At 44.5% G+C, this 12,788-nt stretch overlaps 1 protein-coding gene across 2 annotated transcripts in view; it reads right to left on the bottom strand.

Annotated features, from left to right (window-relative positions):
* Stab2 (stabilin 2) overlaps positions 1 to 12,788 on the bottom strand; it is a 180,034-nt gene that overhangs the window by 147,899 nt on the left and 19,347 nt on the right. For both annotated transcript variants that reach the window (XM_028880322.2, XM_037196864.1), the window contains exons 4-5: positions 2,831 to 2,916; positions 1,996 to 2,065 (exon numbers count right to left, since the gene is read on the bottom strand). In XM_028880322.2, the coding sequence (XP_028736155.1) occupies positions 1,996 to 2,065; positions 2,831 to 2,916 (156 nt within the window). The remainder of the gene's footprint in view (positions 1 to 1,995; positions 2,066 to 2,830; positions 2,917 to 12,788) is intronic.

Below are 12,788 nucleotides of genomic sequence, written 5' to 3'. Positions count from 1 at the left end.
CAGCAGTTGAGGTTAGTTCGAGACTCAGACCAGTCTGAATTCATGGGCTGCTCTTCTATCCATGATGTGTGATGTTCTGTCCACTATGAGGCTCACCGGCCACATTTGGCTATTTCTATTTAAATTCAGTAGTGCATCCTAAAATTCAACATTGTTCCTCGGTTGTTTTAGCCTCATTTCAGGAGCTCAGGGGCCACGTGTGGCCTGTAGCTCCTAGGGTGGACAGTGCACTTGTGGAAAATATCACAGGAAGTGCTATGAAAACCTAGAACTTGGAAAGCTTTCCCCTAGGTCTCTTTAGGCTTAATTCTCTTAACACTTTAGGGGTTGGGGCCAGCAAGATGGCTCATCAGGTTAAGGTGTTTGATGCCAAGCCTGATGACCTGAGTTCAGTTCCCAGAACTCACGTGGTAAAAGGAAAGAACTGTGGCCTGCAGTTTGTCCTCTGACCTGCACACATGTACTGTGGCATGCGCACACATGAACACACACATTTAATTTTTAAAATGTAATAAAAATAAATAACTCGAGTAAATTCTCATTTTTTAAAAAACAATTAGGGATCAAACCATTTTCATCCTTTTGGTCTTTGCTTCCTGGGTGGCACAAACATGAGGCAATATTCTCTTTCTCTGGGAAATGTTTGGAATTTCCATCATGTTTGTGTTTAATCAGCAATCAATGCCCGGTGTCTCGGAGCTCACATGGCTCATCTTTATCCTAACTTTTCATCCCCAAACAACTGCTCAGCTTCCTGGGGTGCTGACTGCTCACTTCCTCATTTCCCACCTCAGGATTTATTTAGTTTCTATAATTTAAATTCTAGTTGACTGTGGTAGGGAAGGAGCCACATAGAAGGAGATTTGGACATGTCATTTCTAATCAGTTGGTTATATTTTAGTTGCTAGCCTTTAAAGCAATGTGAATGCTAAAAACGCACAGAATATCAAGACATGGTTTCAGTTTGCTTTAGCTAGTACCCCTATCAGATACTCTTTGCGGAGGCAGGAGTGAAGAAACACTTAAGATTGGAGGAGCTTGATAACACCACCAATAATAATAGTGACAGCTAACAGCTTTCAAGCTCTCTCATGGACAGCTCCCTAACGATGGGGGTATTGTTTATTTTTGTAGGTAAGAAAGCCACTCAGAGAACACGTTCTAGACGTATATCCAGTTGCTGAGTTGGCAGTCCTGGAGCCAAAGCTCCACCAGGGTCTAAGCCATGGTTCTATCCTTTCATCTGTTACCTCTTGGAATTGTGTGAATGATGCCAGGAATACTATCCTGACCCAGAGCACAATTCCAAGAGGTAACAGATGAAAGGATAGAACCACGGCTTAGACCCTGGTGGAGCTTATCTGTTCACTTGGCTAACAACAGCTGTGTTTCCCATGCAGTCAACATCATAGAAGCTACTGGAGAGAAAAGTACAATGGAGTCTTGCCTTCAAGAAGCCCATGGATCAGAATGAGGAAGCCTTCCCTCTGCTGCAGATGAAATGTATTATGGAACATGCCAAAGAACTTATGGGCTGAAGGTATATATGTGTTTATAGATTTTCTTGCAAAATTTTTTTTTGCTAGATGTACCATATAACCAAGCTATGCCACTCCTGGGTACATTCCCAAAGGACTCCAAATCCTAGCACAGAGACACTGCACATCTGTGTTTATTGCAGCTCTACTCTCCTAGCAAGGAGGTGGAGCCAGCCTAGCTGTCCATCAACACACGAGTGCATAAGGGAAATGTGGTGCATATGAATTTTCTGTCTCCCAAACTGTGAGCTGCATCAACCTTTTCTCTCCACTAAAGCTCCAGTTTCATGTTCTTTGCTACAGCAATGGAAAGCTATGACACTTCGTATCTTAAAACAACACAAATCCATATATTTCTGGAGACCAGAAATCTAAAACCACTGTTAAAAACTGAAGTAACCATCTCTGGAGACTTTAAACCCTCACAATGTATTAAATGAACATGAATCAGACTTACCTGCTGAACAATTGGGCCCGAAAACATTGTCAGCAGCACAGGTTTCACAGGCTGTTCCACTAAAACCTGCCTGCAAAACACAGGTGGATGACATCAGCCCTGAGGGCATCCTGAGGCATTCCTATGTTATCCAGAAAGCTCTGGGACACCCCGTTGATGGTCTGGCCAGCATTTGCTTCTCTAATATGTCTTTCCCCTGGGTCTTTCTTCCTTCAGGCCACTTGAAGTCTTCGTGTATAAATCTCTGTTTTTGTTTTTGTTTTTGTTTAAATTTTCTTTTGCTAAAGGTCTAAAGCCCTGGAGAAGAAAGCCGTCAGCCCAACCATGTAAGTAGATGGTAAGTGTTGGCAGCTCCCTCACCGTCTCACCCAAGGGTGAACACTTTGAGGTCTGTTCTGAAGGGAGCTGAGCTCAACCCCCTTGAGAAGGATTTGTGTTTAATTTTCCCACACTTTGAAAGTCACAAGAGTCCCTTTTGTCAGATAAAGAAACTCTCCAATGGCCACATGCCCAGGGCAGTCTAGTAGCAGGGGAGATTACTAACAGTAGCAAGAAGAGACAACTTTACACCATTGTGCGGGTTCATAACATAGCTTTGCATATGTGGTCTCATTTTGTGTCTTCCAAGAGGGTTATTCCATAGATCTTCCCTTGGGTTTTACAGGTGGATAGAAAGATGAGAGGTCATTTTGTTGCACATCACAAATTCAATTTGTTAATGCTGTTAGTCTTAGAGATGTCTCCTAGTGTGGGGGCTGTAACTAAGGCAGAGGAACAGGCAGAACAGGAGGAAGGGGAGGCAGCATTTGAGGGTGGAGCAGCTCTCTGAACTTACTCGGCAGGAGCAGCTTCCAGTCCCTTCCATGCTGTCATCACAAATGCCTCTGCCACTGCACGGTGACTCTGCTCCTCCTGGGCATTCTGGAATAAGCAAACAGACTAGGTTTATTCATTCATTCTAGACTGAGCAAATAAATGCATGCTGCAAAGATGCAGTCAGCACCTACAGTGTGCCACTTAGTGTGTTAGTTGCCAGGGACAAAAAAACCGCTCTCTCTGATCTCTTTTTCCCATATGAGTTCCTGCCACGCTGCAGCACAGCTAAGATACTGGCCTTCACCAGAGCTGAGCACCTGCCAGTCTATGCCTCAGCCCCAGATCTGTCAGCTGAATAAGCTTCTCTTCTTTATACAGCCAGGCTGCCTCAGGTGATCTGTTATAGTAGCAAAACCAGATGGCCACATAGGGGCAGGACATGAATATTCAGATCACAGAAACAGTTCTTAGATAAAGTGACTCTAAACACAGAGAAAGGCTGTTCTCTGTAAGACACTAGTGGCTTTTCTGGTAAGCTGGTCCTTTAATGGATGGTTGGCAATTTACACTTACTGTGGAGGAAACATGAGTTGTCCAAAGTGAAGCTGATATTTCCTCTGGCTCCTCCTATTCAAAATGTAAGTGGCCAACATATTTGTGTTTTTTGTTGTGTTTTCCAAGACAGGGTCTCACTGTGTAGCTCTGGCTATTGTGGAATTCACTGTTTAGACCAGGCTGGATGAAGGGGCTCTAGCAGACCTGAACATGGCAGACACAGGCCAGAGTGTGGCAGATACAGGCTGGACTCCGGCAGACACAGGCCAGAGCTCGGCAAACATTGCACACAGGTGTGGTGGTATTGTGTTCCCCAAAATATTATGTACTCTAATAAATTTATCTGGGGTCAGAGAACAGACAGCCACTAGATACAAAGGCTAGAAAATGGTGGCACTCACACCTTTAATCCTAGCATTCCAGAGATAGAAATCCCTCTGGATCTCTGTGAGTTCAAGGCCACATTGGAAATAGCCAAGCATGGTGACACACGCCTTTAATCCCAGAAAGCCAGCCTTTAATCCCAGGGAGTGGTGGTAGAAAGCAGAAAGATATATAAGGCGTGAGGACCAGAAACTAGAAGATTTTGGCTGGTTAAGCATTCAGGCTTTTGAGCAGTAATTCAGCTGAGACCCATTCCGGATGAGGACTCAGAGGCCTCCAGTCTGAGGAAACAAGACCAGCTGAGAAGTTGACCAGGTGAGGTTAGCTGTGGCTTGTTCTGTCTCTCTGATCTACCAGCATGGACCCCAATAACTCGCCTTGGGTTTGATTTTATTAATAAGAACTTTTAAGATTCCTGCTACACACAGGTTTTGTCCTTTTTACCCTTTCCTATCCCTTACTAAAAACCATTACCATTTCTAAAACAAGCCCCAAGGTCTGTCCCCTTATTTCACCTCTGACTCATTCCTGAGACAAAACACCAAGGTCCAACAATCAAAATTCATCATTTGGCTAATATAGCCAATCAGGATTTACCAACTCACCCTAGACAGACCCCGCCCCCACTTAAAAACCCACTCCTGCAGAGACACCCTCTCTTGCTTGCTTGCTGCTGCTGCCTTTGCACACGGCCTTCCCCCAATTCCACTTGCCCCTCCACGGTAACAAATCTCCTCTGTGCTGAGAATTTGGTGTTTGAGAATGTTCTATATTGATCCGGGTTGCGGGTGTGTGTCCTCCCTTACAATGGCCTTGGACATACAGAGCCTGCCTCTGTCTCCCAAGTGCTGGGATGGGAGGTGTGCATATTTTAAATCTAGATCTTCCACAATAGCAACAAAGCCAGTCCCCAAAGGTCTGAAGATGCTCATGGGGTCTATTGTCCGGCGTGTTACTGTGATGGAACTCTCACCAAGCAACCAGACAGGCCAGGACCACGACACAGGTGACAGAAACGTTTGCACAGTGACGGGAGAAGAAGCCATCTGATCCATGGCTATATTGACAGTCGCTTTTGAAATGAGACGTTGGTATGAGAACATCCAGAATGGAATTCATTTTGGTACCACTAACATTGCCTCTGTCCAAGGAAGGGAGGGAGGGAGGGAGGAAGAAGGGGGGGAGAGAGAGAGAGAGAGAGAGAGAGAGAGAGAGAGAGAGACAGAGAGACAGAGAGACAGAGAGACAGAGAGAGAGAGAAAGGAAGACAGACAGACAGACTGACTGACTTGGTCTGGGCTCTTAAGCAACTAGCGATGTGAAGGATTGTTAGAAAGACCCGGGTCTGGTGACTGGAACCTTCTGAATTTGAATCCCAGCTTGGACTTTGCTGTCCGTGCCCCTCAGCACAGCTCATGTCTGGCCCTGAGGTTCAGGTTCCGTGCTATCCCCTTGGCAGGGTGTTTTTGGGCTGGAAAGCTAGGTGATAGTCAAGGCAAATTGCTCCAGCTCTGAGTGGAGATTCCGGTAGTTTCTCTCTTTAGGATTGGCATGATAACAGTCAATGACACTCAGGGAAAAAAAAAATGAGGAAAGAAAAAATGGGTGAGGGGGGCGCAGACCTGTCTGTCAGGAGGAGAGGGCTGGGCCTCAGCCAGCGGAGGATGCTGCTCTCTCTACAAGTCGGCTGAGGCCTGGTTGTAAGAAGCCCAGCTCCCACAGCTCCCCCTACTGGAAATTTTCAGAATTTATGCCAAATAGCCTAATTTTGAGAGGACAGATTGGTTTCCATCAGCCCCAATAGACAGGGAGGCCAGGTCATAAACGGAGGCCTTGCTAAAACTTTTAACCTTTGCCTGAAGAAGACCAGCTGAAGGTAAAGACGGAGGGGGAGAGGGGCAGAGATTCTTAAGCTGGGACCAGGAAAGCCCTTGGGGCATGCGTGTCTGTGCATAAAGTCTCTCCTGGTCTGGGATAAGTCCATGTTCCCATGACATGGTTAAGGATGCAAGGACTTCATCAGAGGCAAAGTCTGCAAAGAAAAATTAAGAAATACAAGTACAGGACCTGATAAAGTGCTCGCCGCCAAGCCCAGGGGCCTGAGTTTGATTCCTGGAACCTACGTGGTGGAGGGAGAAACTGATTCCTAAAAGTTGTTCTCTGAGCCCCACATACTCACTGTGGCTCACCACACACACACACAAACACACACACACGTGTACACACACATGCATACACACTCACAAACATACACAATTATACACACACGTACACACATGTATACACACATACACACAGTCACACACACACTGTCACGCACACTCACACCCACCCACCCCCCACAGACACACACACAGATACACACACACATGCGTGTACACACACATGCATACACACTCACAAACATACACAATTATACACACTCACACACATGTATACACACATACACACAGTCACACACACAGTCATGCACACTCACACACACCCATCCCCCACAGACACACACACACAGATACACACACACACATATGCATGCACGACGCACGCACGCACATCCCCCCTAAGAAACATAAAAGATACAAGTTTATCAAACACCAAGCCAAAGTAAAATTTACAATATCTTGTAAAAGTCAATAAAAACTAGGCATGAATAATGAAGAGAAAAACTAGTTAATTAAAACCAACAGAGAGGATACACATGTCAGATAAAGACTGAGAAAGTCACAGTTCCGTCCCATATGTTCAACAGGGCAGAAAGGAAAAGTGTGTTAGGGAGAGATGTAAACGACACCCAAGCCTAATGTTTACAGATGGAAACACAACATTTGAGTCGAATCACACCGTCTCCAATTGACAGCTGCTCAAACACTGACACCAAAATGTTCAACCTGCAGACCAGCAGTAAAGACAAAACGAAACCAGAGAAAAAAACTGGACACATCAATAGAACATGAGTGAACTGTGGGACAATGTCCCGGGGAAAGGAGAAAAGACGTTGAAATTTTAAAGCCAGTGTTTCCCAAACTCGATGGAGATGCTAAACATCCAGTTCCCAACATGCAAAGAGCCTTGAACAAAGGCAATGTGATGAAAATCTCACACCACTACAAAACTCCTTAAAATCGATGACAAGGAGAACATCTTACAAGCAGGCAAAGCCAACACGTTGATAAGAGAGTCACGTTACCATGACAACAGCTCCCGTGCTGGACTCAATTCCACCTAGAGGACAGTGGAGCATTTATCTTTAAAGTACTAGAGCAGAAACACCATTGCCAATCTAAAAACAAAACAAAACAAAACACCTAAAGCAACAATATCTGTAAAGAACAAAGGCATGATAAATACTCTTTTCAGATACACAAAAGCTGAAAGAGAAATGTAATTAATTGTCCAGGAAGACACACAGTGACAGCAGAGAGAGATCTAGAGGCACAAAAAGGGGTGGGAAATGCCGGACATTGTCGTCACGAGCCTAAGTGTAAAATCACCTCCCAGGTATTCTAAACCATTTGAAGAACGGCTGGTCAAGGCCACACTGCTAGTGTTGTGTCGTGGGGGCTTCTAGCATGCTGCAGTAAGGTGCGGAGAACCAGAGGGGCCAGGCTGGGATTCAGAGATGGAAGTGTGACGCCGTGGATGCCTGGGCATGGCATGGTGTATGTAATACGGCCTGAAGGCAGACTGCAGAAAGTGAAAGGTGCTCTTATACACCTAAAAGCAGATGTTCAACTGCCCTAAATAAACAGGGCAGCAAGTAAGTCAATAAAGAAGGTGAGGCATGATTAGAGAAGATGACCGAAAGGGAGGCGAAGAAGGAGACGGAGCAACAGAGCAGTTGCACACAGTGGACAACGCACAGAGCAGTGGATGTCAGCCTGCTGTATTCTGTATAAGTGTCTCAACACCTTAACCAAAAGCTGTGGGTTATCACACTAGACGGAAAGTTAAGAACTGAACCTGGGAGTTGACTCAGTGGAAAAGCACTTGCCTTGCAGAGTGAGGACCAGAGTTCGGATCCCTTGAACCCACGTAAGTGCCAGACAGAGGCAGGGATCTCAGGGCAAGCCAGCTAGCTAGACTAGCTGCATCGGTGATGTCTGGATTAACTGAGAGGCTCTACCTCAATGGTGGAGAGCAACTGAGGAAGCCTCCCAACATCTACCTCCGGCCTCCACATACATGTGCTCATAGGTGCGTACGCTGGTGTGTACACAGACCATACACATATACATATGCAAGAAATGTTAAGAACTAACTATATTCTGTCATGAAAGATTCACTTTATTTCTTTCTTATTTTTGAGGCAGGGTCTCACTGTGTTGCTCTGGCTGGTCTGAAACTCACCATGTAGAGTAGGCTGGTGTCAATTCCTCTTGACCCTGCTTCCCCAGTGCTGGAATGACAAGTATATAGTCTCACACTGGGAAAGACTCCCTTTAAAAATAGAGATACAAATATGTGGAAGGCAAAAGAGAGAAAAGGATGTAGCACATTATCACCTACAGTGGTTTGAATGAGAATCACCCCCATAAGCTCATATATTTGAATGCTTGTTCCCATTTGGTGGAGACGTTTTGGAAAGGATTAGGAGGTGTGGCCTCGTTAGAGGAGATGTGTCACTGGAGGGTGGGCTTGAGGTTTCAAAAGCCCATGCCAGGCCCAGTCTCTGTCTCTCCCTCCTCTCCTCCAACCCCCCCCCACGCTTCCAGCCTGTGAATGAGATGTAAGCTCTCAGCTACTGCTCCAGCACCATGACTGCCTGCCTACCACCACGCTTCCTGCCATGATGGTGATGAGCTCACCCTCTGAAACTGTAAGGAAGCCCCAATTAAGCACTTTCTTTTGTAAGTTGCCTTGGTCACGGCTTCTTTTTCACAGCAATAGAAAAGTAGTAAGACACCACCAATCACAGGAAAGCTGGGGTGGGTGGAATTCATCAGACAAGTTCATTCAGAATGGGACATTTTTTTTAAATGAGGGATTAGAAAGAGGATTTCATAATGTTATGATACTAACTCATCAAAAGGATATAAATAATAGTTTTAATGAACCTGGCAATAGTCACAGTTACATGAAACAAAATTTCATAAAACCTCAAGAAGAAATATTTTAATCCACAGAGTTACAGATTTCAACACATTTCTTTCAATAATTGATGCAATAAGTGATCATCAAATTTTTCACACTAGAAAAGCCTTGAACAGCCCTGTCAGTCAACTCCACTTAACTGACATTAATTGCCTAAGGGCTGCAGATCACACCCTTTTTATGAGAAAAAATGGGACATATTTTGGAATTTTTAGTCTCTACAGATTCAAGACTGAAATCATACAAAGGTTGCTTTCTGACTGCAATGGGATTAAATGATGTACAGAGGCAAGATGACATCAATTAAACCCTAACACAATGTTATGGTAGAGATTAACAACCAGACACTGGATGGAAAGGCGAAGATGCTGGAGTAACCAGACTGACTTGGACACAGTCCGAGCTCGAGGAGATGCACTACCCAGGTTCCACGAGGCTGGGGGATAGGTGAGAGCAATTTTACCACAAAGCCAGGTAAGATGATAGAGTAAGATGGTACTGGTGTCGGACCAGCCATGCAGAACTGAGCCCACACAAGAACCACAACACGGTTAATTGTTTTCTAGACAGCACCGAGGCAGTGAAGGACGTGAAGACTCTTCTGCAGAGATGCTGTTGGAGCTGGCTGTGAAAGCACAGGCATCAGGGTGGAGTTAGAAGACCAAGAGTTCCCGGTGATTCTCAACTACATCCTGAGTTTGGAGCCAGCCTGGGTTACATGCTATCTATCACACATGCACACACATGCATGCACAAGCACAGAGCCAAAACCCCAAAGTAACAACAACACCTCCCACAAATGTTGCTGGAATTATTGGAAATAATTGGAAATGGGCTTTGATCCTTATCTTTACCCAGACAAAAAAGGCTAACATGGCCTAAATATAAAACCTACAACTGTGAAGCTTCTAGAAGAAAACCTACGAGACGCTAGTTGAGTCAAAGATTCCAAGACATGATAGAAAGAGCACTATTTAAGAACACATCATATAAAAACTCCCTCCTGCTGGCCTTTTTGTGATGGAGAAGGTTTTCCTTTCAAAGGTGTTGTTAGGAGAGCACAAAGATGAGACCTGGACCATGGGGAAGTATTTGTAAGTCACAAATTCAATAAGCACCCTGTATCTAATATATTTAAAGAACTTTCCAAATTTAATAAGAGAAAAACTGAACCCAGAGGTCTCTCTGTAATGAACCTTGGCACATGTGTTCACTGAGTGGGGACATTTGGATTTATTTTTAAAACTGTCTGAATAAATGGGAATGTTATAAAAAAGAAATACATACACTAAAAATGTAAATTAAAATTCATTATAAAAATGTTTATTCAATACTTACTAAAGTGGCTAAAGCAATAAAAATATGACTATATCAGTTTTAATCAAGGATCTCCAACACATAAGGCCCTATGTCTGATGCTCAGTGTGTATACACACACACACACACACACACACACACACACACACACACACACACACACCACAGGAGGAAGAGGAGGGAAAAAAAGCTTTTTAAAAAGATTAAGTGAATACATCCTACTAGGGAAGAATTTTATTATAAGTAAATTATGACTGAAGAATACATGAGAAAAATGTCCCTTAGAACTGGTGAGTGCATCCATGTCAGGTTAGAAAGAGGTACCAGTGTTCCTGTAAGCGACTGATCTTCTTCTATGAACACAGTGTCTTTTTCTATAGTTTAGACCACTGGCATGAAAACAGTTCTAAGAGTCAGAAGTGTGTGTTTATCTATTTGTTGAGGTGCATAGGATCAACCCCAGGGCCCTGTTCACGACAGACACACACTCTACCACCTAAGCTACACTCCTCGCCCACACGTGTGTATATTTAAACATTTCCTACCTTTGGTCTCTGAATCTTTACATGCTAAATGCTATGGTATCATTGTAACTCAATGTGAGTGTCCAGGAAGAGTTTGTTCAGTCTTTAAACAACCATTTAGCAAATCAGAGCTGTGCCAGGCAGGGGCCAAATGTTGCCTTTAAAAAGGTTTCTGTATTTATCTGTTTCTATTTGATGATGCCCTTGATATCTATCCTCTACTGATCATTATCTATGTATCAATCAGTCAATCAATCAATCAACCAATATACCTACCTATCTACTACTCATCTATCATCTCTCTCTCTCTCTCTCTCTCTCTCTCTCTCTCTCTCTCTATCTATCAATCATCTATCTATCCATCTATCTTTTTGGCACTGAGGTGGAACCTAGGCACTTGTGCATGCATGCCTCTGACACTGATCTACATTCCCAGTTCTTGCCTTTTGTTGTTGTTATTATTATTATGATGTTGTTGTTTTCTTTCTAGATCCTGAACAGAATGACAAACACATTACAGGCACTATCCCCCACAGACCCCCATGGAGTGGTTATTCTTATCATTTTACCTAAGGAAACGGAAGCACAGAGGGGTCAGATAACCAAGTCCCACATCCGTGAGCCTCACAGAGGATTCTCGCCGGCTCTGACTTCAGTCTGTGACTGCTTCTCTGCATGATTGCTTATGATTTTTCCCTAGGTTATTCGCCCTGGTGTACAGGTTTTCACCAATCACTGACTCAGCCGATTGATTCATTTAATGCTTGTTGCGTGCTTAGGGTTGCTTTCTGAGCTGGCAGTGGTTTCTCTTTGTGTTTTCAGGGGAAAGTAAAATAATGTCTTGCCAGGACAGAAGGGACTGGCAAGGCTTGTTTCTGAAGAGGAGACTCAATGAGTGTCGATCTTTAATGAGCAGCCTTCCACAGGCTGACAGCTATCTGCCATTGGGATGTTTGCCTGCAGCTATGCTAAGAATGAAGGCCTGGGGGAAATGCTTGTCCCCTAGGGGTTTTCCTAAAGCCCCAACATCTACCCTATGTAGCAAATGGGACAATTTTCTCTGTAGGAATGACTTTATCCTGGTCTAGCTTACAACTGGCTAGTTTGAAATTTTCTTGTTAGGTAATGTGTCCCCCACACATCGCTGTGTCAAGTCCCTGACTCCAGTGTGACGGTGCCAGAGGGTGGGGCCTTTTGGAAGTGATTAGGCAGGAAACAGGGCAAGTGACAGTCTCCCCAAAGTCATGGTGTCCTCACCTGGGGTCCTTGTACAACTGGTTTCTCACATGTTTATGTCAGACTGTCTGTGACATACAGGGTCATGGATTATGGTATATGTGACTAGAGGCAAGTCTTAATCTATATGTGGTTATGTGCAGCACATCGTAGGTGATCAATAAATGCTTTCTTTTTATGGGTTGGCCAGTCCTGGAAGGAGCTTTGGAAAAAAGATAGCGTGAGTATGGGGATAGTCCAAGTGGGGCCTTTTAATAACACATGAAAAATACTTATGAAAGCAGAAGTGAATATTTCTTTCCTGCATCTGAAATCATTCTGTGTCATCTCGGGGACCCCACTAAGAATGTAGACAGTAAGCTGGGTGGTGGTGGCAGCGGTGCACACCTTTAATCCCAGCACTCAGGAGGCAGAGCTGGGCAGATCTCTGTGAGTTCGAGGGCAGCCTAGTCTACAGAGAGAGCTCCAGGACAGGCACCAAAACTACACAGGGAAACTCTGTGTCGAAAACAACAACAACAAAAAAGTGCGGATATCAAAATTGGCATTCTCAGCAACCCCGCTTGAAACAGCAATCATAGAATTTGCTTCAGGGGCTTATTTGTGATGCCCTGTGAGGCTGAGGCCGCTGATGAGACATTTTGAGGTCATTATCACGGTTCCCTTAGGTCACTACTGGTGGGTGGCCTCTGTGTCAAGGTTTTTCTCATGTATCAGGGGCTGTCAACAAACCACCAGCTGGCCTGTTGTCTTAAAATAAGACAATGCATTTCCTGCCCAGCGAGAGTTAGGGGCCTTCCTGGAGCCTTATCTTTTAAGAGTCTGCCTAGCTCAGGCAACTTGAGCTCACTGCACAGCACGAGTCAAAAA

Source organism: Peromyscus leucopus, chromosome 18 (assembly GCF_004664715.2).
Source record: "Peromyscus leucopus breed LL Stock chromosome 18, UCI_PerLeu_2.1, whole genome shotgun sequence".
Classification (NCBI taxonomy): domain Eukaryota; kingdom Metazoa; phylum Chordata; class Mammalia; order Rodentia; family Cricetidae; genus Peromyscus; species Peromyscus leucopus.
This window is presented reverse-complemented; position numbering and strand designations above follow the sequence as displayed.